The sequence below is a fragment of the Panicum hallii genome, chromosome 1 (assembly GCF_002211085.1).
Source record: "Panicum hallii strain FIL2 chromosome 1, PHallii_v3.1, whole genome shotgun sequence".
Lineage (NCBI taxonomy): Eukaryota > Viridiplantae > Streptophyta > Magnoliopsida > Poales > Poaceae > Panicum > Panicum hallii.
Window position 1 is genome coordinate 8,212,940 of NC_038042.1, and position 16,469 is coordinate 8,229,408.

General features: G+C 42.8%; 3 protein-coding genes across 3 annotated transcripts; 2 read left to right on the forward strand and 1 right to left on the reverse strand.

The window, feature by feature from the left end:
• Positions 1–320: 320 nt before the first annotated feature.
• On the reverse strand, positions 321–3,790 carry LOC112876129. Its single transcript, XM_025940183.1, has 8 exons — positions 3,659–3,790; positions 2,891–3,021; positions 2,148–2,220; positions 1,943–2,025; positions 1,484–1,522; positions 968–1,038; positions 765–879; positions 321–687 (listed from the first exon to the last, which is right to left on the reverse strand). Exons 1-8 carry the CDS (start codon positions 3,711–3,713, stop codon positions 619–621), a joined length of 636 nt encoding a protein of 211 aa, XP_025795968.1. The 5' UTR covers positions 3,714–3,790; the 3' UTR covers positions 321–618.
• A 1,668-nt stretch (positions 3,791–5,458) lies between these two features.
• Positions 5,459–12,383, forward strand: LOC112878799 (protein tesmin/TSO1-like CXC 5). Its single transcript, XM_025943017.1, has 8 exons — positions 5,459–6,040; positions 6,811–6,888; positions 7,430–7,607; positions 8,849–9,205; positions 9,784–9,884; positions 10,368–10,462; positions 11,156–11,536; positions 11,987–12,383. The coding sequence occupies exons 1-8, from the start codon at positions 5,877–5,879 to the stop codon at positions 12,148–12,150; spliced, it is 1,518 nt and encodes a 505-aa protein (XP_025798802.1). The 5' UTR covers positions 5,459–5,876; the 3' UTR covers positions 12,151–12,383.
• A 366-nt stretch (positions 12,384–12,749) lies between these two features.
• LOC112885323 (receptor-like protein EIX2) lies at positions 12,750–15,832 on the forward strand. The gene has a single exon (XM_025950988.1). It carries the CDS (start codon positions 12,793–12,795, stop codon positions 15,610–15,612), a length of 2,820 nt encoding a protein of 939 aa, XP_025806773.1. The 5' UTR covers positions 12,750–12,792; the 3' UTR covers positions 15,613–15,832.
• Positions 15,833–16,469: the final 637 nt, after the last annotated feature.

Genomic DNA, 16,469 nt, shown 5'->3' on the forward strand with positions numbered 1-16,469 from the left:
GCCGAACGGCTACGCGCCCACCAGCCGGAAGCAGCCCAGCGGTGCAAGCAGCCCAGCCGAACGGCTTTGTTTCTATATGTTGCACTAAAAAAAGTATTGAAACTACTATTTAGCCTACAAACTCTATACGAGAGCCCATTTCACGTTGCAGCCAAATCTGGGCTATCACACTTCGCCCATTCAGACCCATGAGCCTGCGCTCTCTGCTTCACCAGTTCCCTTCTGCTCCGGTTCTTCTGTATATCCGCGTTACTGACATCTGACAGCACACATCATGCATGTTCCTCTTGAAAAAAAATCATTTATCAGCTTCGAGTAAATATCTGCAGGAGATGCCTTGTTGATAGCATCTAAATATACATCCAATTAAATACCAATGTATTGCCTCAGATGGGTCGTTGATGTTGCATTACATCAGTTTCTAATATATCTACAGAAGATGCAAATGCTAGCTAATAAATCATCCACTCATTTCATCTTGAAGGTGATGCATAGAGCTATAGGAGGAACACACGTGAGGTAGGCTGAAAAAGGCATGGAGCCTTTGCCTCCTGGAGCGTCACCTGATGCCACAGAACGCCGTGGAACTCAGCTCATCATCTTGAGGGAAGATCAGCACTACTTAGGGCCACTCGTCTTTGAGGGCCCAGCGCGCTCCACCATGACATCATAGAGTTGTTGGCCATTCTGCTCATAACATTTGGTTGAATACCGTGATATCGGGAAACAAAATTTTTTGACTTGAGGGCTAAATTAGTACTTACGAATATCACGGGGAAGAAGTGGACCTGTCCCTCAGGTTTTGTTTGGCTCTCTTTGAAGTAAACCAAGATAGGAAATTGTGGCCACCATAGCTCCCAATTTACGAACGTTGAGTACCTATGCATGAACTGAATTGTTAGATTGTGAACCTCTTATCATGACCAAAGAAATTGACTGGGCATTCTAGCATAAAGGATTAGCGTACTTCCAACGGTTCTTGCCACCAACAAAAACATTTTCACCTGACTCCTGCAGTTGGTCTCCAACTTTCACCTCCTATATAACACAAGCTTATGAATAAATATTATGAAAAGTAGATATGTTCATTATTTCAAATGCAAAGATTGAGTTTTTAAAATAATAAAATCCTCATCATCTGCTTTTAAAGAAAAGGCAGGAGCTCTGTCGCTCAATCAAGGAGAACGAAGTTGTGAAGTACAAATGGTTGGGCGGAAGCCATGCCACGCTACATCACCCTGTGGCTCTGGGAGAAGCCAGAAGCCCCTTAACACAACAGAAGGGTTAGCGCCAGAGCGCAAGGAAGAACCACACGGTTACACAACCTGGTTCATCTTTTTTTTTCTCCCCAAAAACATTCTGTGCATGTATTCGCATCATGCAATCCAGCAAACAGTTTTAGAAGACATTTTCATGAGTTGACTGGCATACTTTCAATATTTATTTTACTCCCAAGAAAAGTAGAAAAGTACAGGGTACAAACCAGGGCTTCATTATCAAAGACGAACCTCACTCTTGTAGTCTGCAGAGAAAGAATGCAGCAAGGCCAACATTAGAAAAATACTAAGCCATAGTTAAAACAGACACGGGACTTAGGATATATCAAATTCCTTTGTTATATTTAGTAATGAGACACTCAGGTTCCACAAAAAAAAATGATACAATCAAGAGTGCTGAGTTTTACTGTTATGTTGCTGATAGCAGGAATGAGAAAAACACATGGATGTCTGCACAAATAATAGATAATATAGAACTTCAGTAGAGAAATTGGTTTGACTGAAATGTTGTAATATATACCCTCGAAAACAGCAATAATTATATGCTCCATGAGTTAACTTGCACATACTCTTATATAAAAACATACTTCTCTGATAATATGTGTTCAGCATGAACTCAAACAGATGGTTTGAACTCCAAAAGCAGCTGGTTAGGGTATGCTGACCTGGAACAAAAGAAGAAGCCCCAGCAGTCCTACAGGTGCAGCAGCCAAAAGATTGTCTGCATATGCAAAAGCACCAGCAATCCCTGCATTTGGACAATAGCTGTTGTTAAATCACTTAATCACCATGCTAAACACTTGCCATCTTCTTCAGTTGCTGTATAAGTACATGTTCAGAGATGCTCTACTTACTAACTTCAGAGCTCACCAAGTATAGCAATTGGTAACCTATAGTCGGGGTCAGGGACAACTGTCTCTCTAGTCCTTGACTTTCTTCCAATCTAGGAAGAAGGAAACAATATGTTAGCAGGTCAAATAAGCTGCGAGCTAAATTCACTTGTAACGAATGAGCTCTTGCAACACAACCTATGTAGCAAACTTGCAATGAAGTCATAGTGAAATTTAGTTTTTCAGAACCCATTATCAGAACACTTGTGTATTATTTTTCTCAAATGTGCAGGAGCTGCATGTCAGAACATTCATGTATTATCACTATGTGAAATTAATTTGGTGTGGCATGGAGTTCTATGCACAGATTGACTTGGCACACTCTCCGCAATTCAACATTCATTGCTCATTTCTTTTTTCTTTTATGATTATGATATACTGCTAAAAAACCAGAATTAATGATCATGTCAACATACCTAGCATTTTTGAGAAGGAATGTAATATGCATGTCATGTCAAGCATATTATAGATTCAATAGGTGTCCAGTGAGAGAGACAACAGTATGCAAAGTGAAGATAGGCTTAAAATTTCTACTTTCTCCTTTGAGTTTTTATAACGCACAGATTGACTTGGTGCACTCTCCACAATTCAACATCCATTCCCATTTATTTTATGACATATTGCTAACAAACCATAAAATAAAGATGCAAATGACAATTTAAAGTAAATTGCACTAGGAGGTACTGAGAAAGGTTACGCTACACTAAGAAGTTTGTGACCAACCACGGATACTATTGCCATGCGTCGCTTTTGCCCATGGTCATGTACCCTACCCATGTAGCCCTTGCCTAGCGCATTTGCAGTGCTCCATGGTGTACTAGCTGAAGCCACTCCGTGCGATATCACATCTCTAGCTGCAGAATTCAAAACAAAACCAAATCATACAATGCAAAGGTGTCCCAATTTCATTCCTCCGTCAAGTAATTGCAATCTCTCTCAGAAGTCTGAAGCCAGCAGCCAACACGAATCCTCAAGATACTATGAACGCAACAGATGCACAAGGGATGCAGAATTTTGAGCAAACAAGCATCCACTCTCTATTACTCCCTCTGATTCCAAATATAGATCCAATGTGACACTTGCAGTTTTAGTAAAAGTATACCATTTTAAATAGTGAATTATATTATGAAAGTATTCTCCATGATGAATATAGTAGCATAGCATCAACCATATGTTGTGAACCTAAGTAACTTTTCATGTATCGATGGACCAAATTTAAAATGTTTGACAGGACAGAATCATAAAACGACCTTACGTTTGGAATCAAAGGAAGTAAGTACTACAGTACTAATAAGATGGCCATCCTGAACCTAACCAATCGTACGGTTTTAGCACAGATTCAGTATCAAGAAGCCGCATGGCGTTTGCTCCGTTGCCAAATCACCCGGGGACTCCGAAGCTGAATGCTGAAAGTCCGTCTACGCCCGAAACAGCATCAGCAAGGCGAGGAGAGGGGCAGCGAGGGGGTCATGGAGGGACGGGGCAGGTTACCTCTGGCTGGAGCTGCGAGGAAGAGGGGTGAAGATAACGAGAGAGTGGTCGCCATGGCTCCGCCGTCGTCTGCTCTCCGCCCTCTACGGCTCCCCTGTGGAGTGATTGTGTCCAGACATTACTCCCCGGCACGGCGGCAGAGGCGCAGAGCGGCACCCTGGCTGGCTTGGCACGTGCGCGCCCCGGGCCAGCCTTTGTTCATGGGCCGGGTCACATCTTCCTTCGGATTTTGGTGGGCTTTCTTGCCAAGAGAGGCCCATAGTTTCCCTTTTTGTTTTGGTGTTTAAATCTATGTGGTCAAACATAGAAAATGTACAGAAAAACATTGACATATTGTTAGTTTTAGAATACATATTACAACCAGGAACACAAACAATTTCATTATTTTTTATTGAATATCTAATATTTTTTCTTGGATCCAAAATATAGGTTTATTTAGATTTCTTGTCAAAAATCTCAAAATTTGATTACCATATACAAAGATTCATATGGATTGAAAACATATGACTTTTTTTTTTACCATTTTCATATCATTTGTGGCTCTGCTCCTCGATCCACCCTCATTTCTCGCTCCCTCTTGCCCCCTCTTGCCCTAGGAGCATGTCCAAATGATTACTTATACATCACACCCTCTGTTACCAATAATTATTTTTTACTTTTGGTAATGGTTGCTGCAGCAAACTATCAAAATTCAATTACTAAGAATAGAGGGATAAATTCCCTTCATTTATGGTGGAGGGAGGTGTGTTTTAGTGATTACCAAAAAAATTTTAAGTAATGAGGATTGGATTGGTAATCTGTTGGAGTACATCCAATCAGCAAAATATTAATTTTTTGATATTGGGGAGAGGTATGAGTAATATGTTGGAGATACTCTAAATCCCCTTCATTTAGAGTGGAGGAAGGTGTGTTTTGGTGATTGATAAAATTTTTTTAGGTATTGGGAATTGGATTGGTAATCTGTTGGAGCACCTCCAATCACCAAAACATCAATTTTTTAGTATTAGAAAGAAGGATAAGTATTCTTTTGGAGATACTCTCTAATAATTTTCTATGGTAGCACCAAATATTCATGTATTTATGCAAACTACTTCTACTTTTTAATATGTAGATCGTTTGACTTTTTTAAATAATAGATTTTACTATACACCTAGGCATACATTATATCTAGGTACATGACAAATACTATAAATTAAAAAAAAAGCTAAAAACGACCTAGAAGGGAGTAATAAAGATTTTTAAAACGATCTGTACAATTACATCATATTATCTTTCATTAATTCTCATAGTAATCACTAACCGTCAACCAGTAACCGTCATAACAATTTGAGTTATGAAAGGCTATAAGCCTAATAAAATGGCAGACGTAGTAAAAATGAACAATGGTAGTGCTAGAGTAGAAGAATATATCTATATTTATATTTAGTTAGAGGGACCAAATTAAGTGCACTAATGAGAAGAATGCGGAAGGAACCATTCTTCAACATACATCTATTTTCACTACTGCCGGTAGTACCCGTTGAGCACCATTATTACAATAGAAAGCCAGCCTATTCACAATTTCAAATTTCTATTTCCTTGTTAGCGCTTTCAAGAAACTTGGAGATCTAGTGGGACCACAGTCCAGGAGCACACTGTACTCAAATCCACAGCCGTCCAACCCTTCAAATCAATTCAAATCCAGCCGTCCAATTCAAACCATCCCCAACCCCTGTACAAAGTTTGGAGAGAGAGAGAGAGAGAGATACGGGGGCAGCAAGAATAACCGATAAATGCTTAAAATATTTCAGATTCAAAAAAACTGCGAAGAGACCAAACCTCCATTGCCCATTGCTTCTTCTCCCCCACCCCCCACCATCTCCTCCTCGATCCCAAACTCTAACAAGATTTCGCCTTTCCTCCTCTCATCTTCTCCCCAAATCCAATTCCTCTCAATCTCCGTGTCCCCGTCCCAAATTTGGCTTCTTGAGTTTGATTCCTTCGACCTGCTGCGTTCTTCCCCCTCCTGTTTCCCGCTGCTTCTTGAGTTCTAGACTCTGGATGAGTTGAGGAACTCGCCCCTGTTCAACGCCTTTCCATCCAATTCCGATAGCTCGCGCAGCAAGATTCGGTTTCTGAGCCGGTGCGCGGAGGTCCGGGTCCGGATTGCATAGCCCGCTTCGAGGTTCTGCCGTTCTGGCATCGGTGACCTAGTATTGGTGGGCATTCTGGTGGAGCGATGGAGCAGGGGAAGAATCAGCAGCACCCGCAGCAGCAGCAGCCGAAGCCGGCTGTTTTAGCCGCCGCGGGCGAGATGAAGGCACCCGCGGTGGCTCCGCAGCAGCCCAAGCCGGCGGCCCCCGCGATGCCGGTGCCTAGGCAGTGGCCGATGGCTTTCAACCCGTAAGGAAGCTCCTTGACTTGGGATATTTTCCCCTTTCGTTGGTGTGTTTGCATATGGTTTCGGTTTTGCTTCGTGTGACCTGTTGGGTTTAGCTCAATTGTTTCATTTTAAATCTTGTTGCATGTGGTGCCAATCTGTTTAAATGAGCTGGCGATTTTTGAATATATCTAAATATTATGAAGAGCTTGAGGAATAAAACATTCATTTCCTTGTCTCTCCTGTAGTAGTAATTCGTGTCTATGACTTATGTAAAAATGTTTGAGGTGTATTGGAGCTTAGAATAAATTTTAGTAATTGGGGTTCTGGCTGACCATGTTGTGCTAATCAAAACAGGTACACACGCACAGCACTGTGGAAGGTAAATGTGCCTGAACTCGTTATTGATATCATGGTTTGCAATTAGTTAGCATTCATGCTTATTGCTTAAACATATCTTATCTGAATTTGTTATTGGCTATGATGATTGCAATTGATTAGTATTGGTGCTTAAACATTTATTGAGTGAGGCTTTGGTCGGATGATTGGAAATGTTGATTTCTTTGAGTTGAAACCATAGTGCATACCTTTTAAGGCCAAGCGTTACGTTTTTTTTGTGCAGACAAGTTTTACATTCTTTAAATTTGTCAACATACATGATTGGGACCTTGTCTTTCATGTCTTCCTAAAAAAACTGTGTTTCTTGCGATTTGATTATTTTGCATTCACAAAAAGAGTGGTGCTTGGAACATATTCCTTTTATTGACATGGTGTTGCATTCTATTTTTTTCAGGCCTTCCACTGAAGCGAAAAGTGTCACTCCAAAGAAAAAGAAGCATTGTAATTGTAGAAACTCAAAATGTTTAAAGATGTGAGTGTTCATTTTCATTGCACGTACAATTTCATGTTAACTGCAAGGCAAATTTAACACTTTTACATGTTATGTACAAAAAAGTAGGCTCTCCAGTCTCCATCAATGATTAACAAGATCCATTCTCAGCAAAATAATAGTTTGTTATCATCTTAAGGGCATTGAAAGGAACTCACTAAGAATGGTCTAACTGGAAAGGAACTCACCATTGAGAGTGCTCCGTGGTTTTGTAGCTAATGAAACATAAATAGATAAGTTATGTATACCAGAGTGGATTATGCGCATTAATATAGGTTTATGGGAGCTAACTTTTACTTTTTGTATTATTTTAGTTCAATTTCCTTTGCAACTTTCGTTCTCATGCACTTATCTGTTACTCTTATTATTCCTGCTTTCATACTTTGGTAATTTCAAGTAATCTTTTCAAGTGCTGTAACATTAGATTGCACTTTTTCTGTGATTATTTGATTATTTTCTTTATATAGCGTGTTATGCTATGTTACAAGAAGGTAAGCTCGCTGACTTGGTGTTTATTTGCTAGGTACTGTGAATGCTTTCAAGAACAACAGTTCTGTGATGGCTGCAACTGTTCAAATTGTGGAAACATTGTTGGGAACGAGAAAGCCAGACAGGAAGCTATTAACGCAATTGTTCAACGTAACCCACTTGCTTTTCAGCCTAAAATTGAAAATGGCCCAAGTACACACAATGTTCGAAAGGTACCTTCCTCCACTAGGATTCTTAATAACATAACATGTTGGTTTAGTCATACTATACTTTCTAAACCCAGCAACAGTTAATATGTCTCTTATCCTCGGGAAATTTATTCCAGTTCGGAGACAGATTATTTTTCTTCCAATTATCAGTGAAACAGAGAACACTAGTGCGGATGTATAGATGACACATTCATCAATAACTCTGTTTCTTTAGCATGTTGTGATTACATGCTACTGTCGTAACTGGATCTAAGAAATGGGCATGACAGCATCGAGGTTAAATATCTTGTTTGGCTGTTCTTTCTTGGATTCTGGCTAGCCAGAAATTGGATGATCAACAGGCGGTGATTGAAGTCCGAGTTAATTTTATTTTCTTTCTCCTCATTTTTTTGAATTCTCAAGAATTTCCATCTTTAAAGGGCATCAAATAGTGAATAAAGGAGTGAAAAGAGCTCAAAACAATATATTCTGGTAGCCAAGCTGTCCTTGTTTTCAACCCTGATGCAATCCCTAAGTTTTATTTTCATCAATATATCTCTTCTGTATATTTGCTATGATGTAATTTATTATAACTACAGCTCAGATCTCTATCTCGTCTCATTGGACACCTATGTATCGCTGATATACAGCTGTGCCCCTAGACATCGATACTTCCTCTCTATATTACCAAATTCCTGCTTTCGAGAAAAAATTACCAAATTCCTCTCTTTGAAAAAGTGCACAACGGTGTATCGGTGACTCATCGACACCAGTTCGACACACTTAGCATGTAGGTTTCATGTTATATTTACTTTCATCCTCATTGTTAACTTTTTTACAATTATTCTGAATTGAGACATTTATGTTCTACCCCTCAAATTGACATGATTCATTTATCTAATTCATAGCCTCTTATATTAGTCTCTATGTATTGATTTTTTGGTTCCAATGGCTTTAATTAACATGAAAACTGCCAAGTGATCTTGGATTCCTTTGTTATGTTACATTTTAAACTTCAAGATTTTGTGTTGACCAATTAAATTTCCATTTTATTCGTTATTAGCAGGATATGTTTCCCTATTTTTTCCTAGTGCCGTTTTTCTCTGTTTGTTAGCAGGATATTTTTTCTGTTTTTTTGGAAATTTAATTCTGAAAGTGTGTCTAATCCATATGTTCTAGGTTGTTTTTTGTTTTTGCCCAATGAATACACTCTTGTTTCTTTTGCTTGAGCTGCATGTGACCATACTGTCATTCTCGACCGTTAGGATAATTCTGGAGCAGTGCCTCTTGTACCAAAGCACAATAAAGGTTGCCACTGCAAGAAGTCAGGATGCCTAAAGAAGTACTGTGAATGCTACCAAGCAAATGTTCTTTGCTCCAAGAATTGTAGGTGCATGGACTGTAAGAACTTTGAAGGAAGTGAAGAACGAAAAGCTTTAATTCAAGGGGATTATGCATCTGATGGAAATCAGATTCAACAAGCAGCTAGTGTAGCACTTAATGGCACCATTGGATCATCAGGATACAATTGTTCTCCGGTGCGTAGAAAAAGATCTCATGAAGATACCCTAGGTCCTAGGATAAACAGTGAAGGAAGTATGCCAGAGACACAATTTCTACAGGTATGTTCCAACTTCCAAACAATTTAGGGCCTGTTTGGTAGAGCTCCACCTGATTCTGATTCTCTATGGGAGTTGATTTTATGAGAGAAGTGATTCACTGGCTGAAAGTGATTCTCTACGATTCTCTAAGATTAACTTTATGAAAAACAGATCCGGCGTGAGAAGTGAATCAGGAGAAGCTACTTTTTTCAGCTCCTAGCTCCTTAGTTCATTTCAGAGTATCACTCCACAGAATCAGCATAGAATCACTTCTCTCAGAAAAACTATTTGGCAGAGCTTCTCCTAGATTCAGCCTAGAAGCTACTCTGGGAGCTCTGCCAAACAAGTCCTTAATCAGCTCCAAACAACTGCGCGAATGAATCCTGAGATGCATAAGAAATTTAACTGAATATTGAGTTTAAACAGATAATTTCTTCTCTTGTTATTGACATCACTATTCCTTGGATGCTTGTGCTGAAACAGATCAGCAGTTTCCTGTTTTTTGACCATCTTTGTTCCTATAATACTTCTTTTTGGGCTAATGCTTATTTACTCGCCTAACCTTTTTTAACGTTCTTTGCGATTTTCTTGTGTGCTAGGGTAACCATGCAGATGTTTCATTGCTTGCACCCTCTTCCACAGGATTTGATGGGCATAATGCTGCCAATTCCCAATCTAAATCATATAACCCAATCTACAGGTAGGTTGAATTGAAAGCTATTTAGCCTTTTATTATATAGCACAATAGTTGACCACAATGAGCTGATTACCTGTCAAGGACCTAGAATTGCTCAATTGCCCAGCCAACTAATGCTACAGAAAGATGCTCTGCTTGTTTGCCCTATCTCTCAAAAGGGGAAAAAAGGAAGGGACTTCTGAACTAGCGCCATTTCAGAGGGCAGCACTCCTTATATAGCTTCAGTTGGGAGTGTAAACCCTTCTGGCCATGCAAACATTTAAGTGCCTTATTTAGAAAAACATTTAATTGCGATGTTACTGCAACATTCTTGTGACCAGCTCCATACAGGTGGTTCATTTCTCAGAAATTATTTTTGACATCATTGTTTATGCTAATCTACATTTTTATAGAATTATTTTAAACCCAAATATATTAACGAACAATTTTGCTCCTCCCTGTTTACTTATGTCTACCTACTTCTGAAGAGATGTAATGTTCTATCAGGTCTCCACTTGCAAACACCATCCACCTTACTGAGGTCAATGACCTAGTCACGCACATGGTGACTGCATGCAGAATGGCTGCAGCGACCATAGCTGGTACAGAGTCTTTGTCCTTCGTTCCTATTTTTATCTAACTATTTTATAAAACCCAAAATTGCATAAACATTAGCGCTAGTTTAAGTATTAGATATTACCAAGAGAATTGTGTGCACTGGAAATAAGGAATGGCATGGTACTTAGAAGGCACTAACCTTGGTATGCGATTCTCTTTTTTTGAAAAAATAAATCCCAGTTGTTCAAATTTGTTAACCAGTAGCATTTTCAGATCATATGCTAATGTCCTTGGCCTTCTAACCACAGTTACTTCCACATAATAAGTCAATTAGAAGTCTAGAATCAACTTGGACCAAATCTTTGAGCATTATAGGCTCCATGAAAATAATATAATGTTAATTCCAGAGTGAAGCAAAAAAAAAAACTTAATATCTACCTTTTATTTTCGTGGAAACAGTAACTGATCTTTGTATTGAAAAATATCAGTGTAATCATTTGAGATCAACATGAGAATGTATGGCACATCATTGCATTCTTTGATATCAACATGGGAATGCATGTAAGTAGGGTTACGGGTACAACATGTGTGTGTGAACATTTGAATGAAAATTGATTATGTTGTATAAGTGACAAGCCTCAAGCTAGAATTTTGCACCTCTGTTCTGTGAAGGAGTGATTGTCATGACCCTATATACATTTCTAACTCCTTTTTTTTTCTTTTGCTTGTATTTACAGATAATAAAGTGAATGGGACTACAGTGGAGAATCAATTCCATGTGAATGGTGGTTTAAGCAATGGTAACTGCAAACAGCAGGAACTGAAAGAAGCCTCCCAGATGGACATCCTCAGAAGAGGATGTAGTGATCAACCAAACATTAATGAAATTGACTCCCATTGGTCTGACACAGCTAAAGATTCTAGGCCTGCATCTCCAACAACGCAAGCACTAATGTGTGATGAGCAGGAGACTACATTTGGAAACGATTATAGATGTTCATTTCCCTCGGTTTCCTGTGACCAAGATATTTCCGAGATAAATGCCGCACAAGAAAACCTAGTATTGACTGGGTTGCGAGAGTATCTTCGTGTGATTATCACACGTGGAAAAATAAAAGGTGAGACAGTCTTGCTCTTGTTGGTGTGTCCTTCAGTATTAAACTGGTATTATTTGACCATTTAAGAGGTAATCAATCTGAATGGGTGATAAATCTGGAAACCGTGGGAGCTATACTTCCCTGATAAGCCACTATGTATGAAAATTTGACTCTGAAGTTCCATCATCACTAGCAATCTCTATTTATGAAATTTGGAGATATATGCTAAAGCTTGTTATTCTACTCTTTGACATGAACCAAGGCTAGGAGGTCCATGCTTTTCGATGTTTTCATATGTTCTTTTTTAATAACTGGATCCTAGAAACCTGCACTTCTTATACCCATGCAACTATTGTCTGCTTATAGATAATGTTGGAAGATGTAGGTGTACACACTACAAACACAATCTTTCTTGTTATTACATTATTTTCAGATGAGCTTGTCATTGTAACATTGGTGCTCATGTCACAGAACACAAATCCTCATCAGAGGCAGCAATGGAACCGGATGGCCAACAACATCACGGAGCAACACCTATTGCGCCGAGAGAAGTTGGAGAAAACGCTCCTTCGAATTGCGCTGAAACCCCTAGAACTGATCAACAGCCGACCCAGAATGCTGGATCGGAAAGGTAATAGTGGAAGTTAAGTAGGATTAGGTACAGGATCGAAACTGTGAATTTGAAGATCCCCGCGCTATAAATTGTTTCTGTACATAGATGCGCAGGACAGATCGTATAGTCCCCGTTGCTGTTTCTGGCAACCGGCAACAGTCATTCTTGAGGTGTAGCAAGCAAAAAGAAAAATAATGTCAGCTACACGCTGATGTAATAATAATTTAATAAATTCTGATCCATTGTTTGATGTGTCTGGGGTTTTGTATGAAGCTGATCCTTCCTGAATTTTATCAGACAGTATGAGAATGTGAGCACATCTCATCGAGCATGTGTTGCTGAAAGAAAAATAAATGTTGGATGCGGTCATATTTTATTGAAAATTGGTGAACATGACATGAAGAGTATAATACATGAGTACATCCTATGTACGGACGGTCAGCCAGGCGATAGCAACAGAATTAACGACCATCATCCATGTATCATCATCAGTCCTGTCGTGGTCGCAGCCATAAATTCGAGCGACCATTTCAACACTGAATCGGTTTTACCCGGCGCGCAAAGGCTACTAATGCAGCAGAGCAGCTGCTGCTGCATCAATCCGACGCACGATTCTGTTCGAAGTTCAGACAGATCGGGACGCTGAACACCTCGTGCGCTCGCCATGCACGCGGCGATGATCCTCTTCTCGGCGCTGGCGACGCTCGGCGCCGGCGCCGGCGGCTGCGTCCCGGGCGAGCGCGCCGCGCTCCTCGACGTGAAGCGCGGCTTCACCAGCGACCCGGACGGCGTGCTCTCCTCGTGGACGGGCCTGCGCCCGGACTGCTGCCGGTGGGGCGGCGTCGTCTGCGACAACGCCACGGGCCGCGTCGTGGAGCTCCGGCTCCGCAACGCGCTCGCCGACGGCGGGAGCACCGGGCTCAGCGGCGAGATCAGCCCCGCGCTGCTCCGCCTCCCGCGGCTCGCGCACCTGGACCTCAGCCACAACAGCCTCAGCGGCAGCGGCGTGGCGCCGCCGCCACCGCTCCCGCGGTTCCTCGGCTCGCTCTCGGCCCTCCGGTACCTCAACCTCTCCTCCACGGACATCGCCGGCGAGGTCCCGCCGCAGCTCGGCAACCTGTCCCGGCTGGTCGCCCTCGACCTCAGCTCCCTCGCTGGCCTCTACTCCGGCGACCTCTCCTGGCTCGCCGGGCTGTCCAAGCTGGAGTACCTCGACATGGGGTTTGTGAACCTCAACGCGTCCGTCGGCTGGGTGCGCGCCGTCAGCATGCTCCCGTCTCTGCGCGTCCTCTCCTTGCCTCAGTGCGGGCTCACGACGTCGCCGTCGTCGCCGGCGAACCTGACACGGCTCCGGAAGCTCGACCTCTCCTCCAACGCAATCAACACCTCGACCGTGGACGCCTGGTTCTGGAACGTGCCGACGCTCACGTACCTCGACCTCTCCGGCAACTCGCTGTCCAGCCCGTTCCCCGACGCCATCGGCAACATGACCGGCCTCCAGGTGCTCAACCTCGACGGCAATGGCATGGTCGGCATGATCCCCGCGACGCTGCAGCGCCTCTGCAGCCTGCAGGTGCTGGACGTGACGGTGAACCAGATCGGCGGCGACATGTCGGAGTTCATGGACAGGCTCCCCCGCTGCGCGCTGGGGAACGTCCTGGTGCTGCAGCTGTCGGCAGCCAACATATCCGGGCGTCTGCCGGAGTGGATCGGCGACATGGCTCAGCTGAAATACCTTGACCTGTCCTTCAACAATCTTGTAGGAGAGATACCCCAAGGAATTGGCAAGCTCTCAAAGCTCACCAGGCTCTTCCTGAACAAGAACAGCCTGAATGGCAGCTTGTCGGAAGCCCACTTTGTGAACCTGGTGAGCCTGGAGTGGATCGACTTGTCGCAGAACTCGATGTCGATGGAGATCAGGCCCAGCTGGAGGCCTCCATGCAAATTGGTCTATGCTTACTTCCCTGATGTCAGGATGGGTCCACAGTTCCCAGCATGGATCAAGCACCAGCCTGACATCAAGTACCTTGACATCTCTCATTCAGGTATAGTGGACACACTGCCACAGTGGTTTTGGAAGTCCTTTTCAGATGCAGTTTACCTGAACATCTCGGTGAACCAGATCAGTGGAAGGTTGCCATCCTCTCTGAGATTTATGAACTCTTCACTTGCAATATATCTCGGAGCAAATAACCTCACTGGCTCCGTGCCATTGTTACCGGAGAAGCTGCTTGTATTGGATCTCTCAAGAAACTCTTTATCTGGCCCAATCCCATCAGAGTTTGGAGCTCCTGAATTAGTGGAGCTGGATGTCTCCTCCAATAGGATCAATGGAACAGTGCCAGCATCTCTATGTCAGTTTCCAAACTTGCTGCATCTGGACGTATCGAACAACGATCTGACTGGCCACCTCCCTCAGTGCCGAAATGTGTCGTCCGATGACCTTGGTCTTACTACTCTCATCTTGTACAATAACAATCTTTCAGGGGAGTTCCCAGTGTTCCTGAAGCACTGCAAGGCTATGACATTCCTTGATCTGGCTCAGAACATGTTCTCCGGTATCGTACCGGAGTGGATCGGCAGGAAACTGCCATCCTTGACGCATCTTCGGTTGAGATCAAACATGTTCAGTGGCAACATCCCTACTCAGCTTGCAGAGCTTGGTGATCTGCAGCTATTGGACCTAGCCGACAACAGGATATCTGGTTCCATACCTCGTTCTCTTGGGAACATGACCGGCATGACCCAAGAGCACCCACCACTTTCTCTGAACCCACTGACAGGTTACGGCGCATCGGGGAACGATCGGATTGTGGACAGTCTTCCAATCGTGACGAAGGGACAAGATCGTGACTACACCAGTGGTGTTATCTACATGGTGAGCCTTGATCTTTCTGACAACGTTCTCAGTGGAGAGATCCCGGAGGAGCTCTCTGCTCTCACAGGATTGGTGAACCTGAACCTGTCCAGGAACCACTTGAATGGAACGATCCCATGGAACATTGGAGATATAAAGAAGCTGGAATCCCTCGACTTGTCGATGAACATGCTCTCCGGTGGTATCCCATCTAGCCTATCAGACTTGACTTCACTGAGCCACCTGAACGTGTCCTACAACAATCTGTCAGGGAGGATACCTCAAGGGAACCAGCTCCAGTCACTTGCCAATCCAGCATACATCTACATTGGCAATGCCGGTCTCTGCGGGCCGCCTTTGTGGAAGAATTGTTCGTCTGGGGGCGATGACAGTGTTCAGCAGGCTCCTCTCCATGGAGACAAAAGTTTGTCCAAGATCGTGTTCTTTTACCTTGGATTGGGTGTAGGATTTGTGGTGGGGCTTTGGCTGGTGTTCTTCTCCTTGCTGTTTGTGAAGACGTGGAGGTTTGCGTATTTTCAGGCCATTGATATGTTGTATGATGTTGTGTATGTTTTTGTTGCTGTAAGGTTGTCAAGGCGCAGCGCGGAGGAAAGCGCTACGAGCTAAGCAGATTGATTATTACTGCACACGTGAAGTGATCATACATGTTGTACATTGTAAATGCTTGTCTGCAATGTAAAGTAGTTCAAGCTTGCAGAATGAGGTTTGGTATAAGGATGCCACTGAATTTTGTATTGGTGTACCCTCTGAGTGGCCTAGCTAGCATATGTAAGCGTTCGTGTCTGTACCTTGTTTGCCAAGAAGAAATAGCTAGTACTCCTTCCTATGCAATAAACATTTTAATTTTAATTTTTCTCCTTTCGAATAAAACATTTTAAATTTAATTTAGATAGTAGTTTCTTCACCTGCATTCATTCTGCCCTTGATGATAAGATGCAGCTGGTTGTCAAGTCAAACCATTCAATAAACTGCAACAAGACAAGCAGAGGCACGTCGCTGCCGAGCACTCCGGTGAAGACCAGCCGGTGTGATTCGGTCGCCGGAGTTCAATGCGAGGAGAGGACCGATGCAGGCGACAGTGTCCAAGTGAGATGTGCTGATGATTCTGTCCCCATCGCTTGACCCACCTTCCCGTGCATGTGCATAGCTTTGATCTCAACCTTTTTTGATGGATCGTAAAACTTTTCTGTTCTGTCACCCTGTTTGTGATCCTTGGCATCTCGTGTCCTGTCATGATCCGCCAACGCAAGCTCATCACCTGACGACCTCGTATCTATCGTAGTTGACCCGGAAAAAATATCTGTGCTCTGAAGATCGGTGCATGGGCCGGTAATTGTACTATCTGCCCGTTTTCCTGAATTCAGATGCATCCCCTTCCGTCCAGAGATGAGACCAACTGCATGCAGAAGATACAGTGTCATCTCTCATGTCTCCTTCTCCAGGTTGTCGTATCAGATGACTCG

Coding starts and splice junctions, on each gene's coding strand:
- LOC112876129 (XM_025940183.1), bottom strand. CDS start 3,713: ATGGCGACCACTCTCTCGTTATCTTCACCCCTCTTCCTCGCAGCTCCA. Junction 1,523..1,942: donor GGCTTCTTCTTTTGTTCCAG/GTCAGCATACCC, acceptor CTTTCTCTGCAG/ACTACAAGAGTGAGGTTCGT. Junction 880..967: donor GGTGGCAAGAACCGTTGGAA/GTACGCTAATCC, acceptor GTTCATGCATAG/GTACTCAACGTTCGTAAATT.
- LOC112878799 (XM_025943017.1), top strand. CDS start 5,877: ATGGAGCAGGGGAAGAATCAGCAGCACCCGCAGCAGCAGCAGCCGAAG. Junction 6,041..6,810: donor TGGCCGATGGCTTTCAACCC/GTAAGGAAGCTC, acceptor TATTTTTTTCAG/GCCTTCCACTGAAGCGAAAA. Junction 11,537..11,986: donor CACACGTGGAAAAATAAAAG/GTGAGACAGTCT, acceptor CTCATGTCACAG/AACACAAATCCTCATCAGAG.
- LOC112885323 (XM_025950988.1), top strand. CDS start 12,793: ATGCACGCGGCGATGATCCTCTTCTCGGCGCTGGCGACGCTCGGCGCC.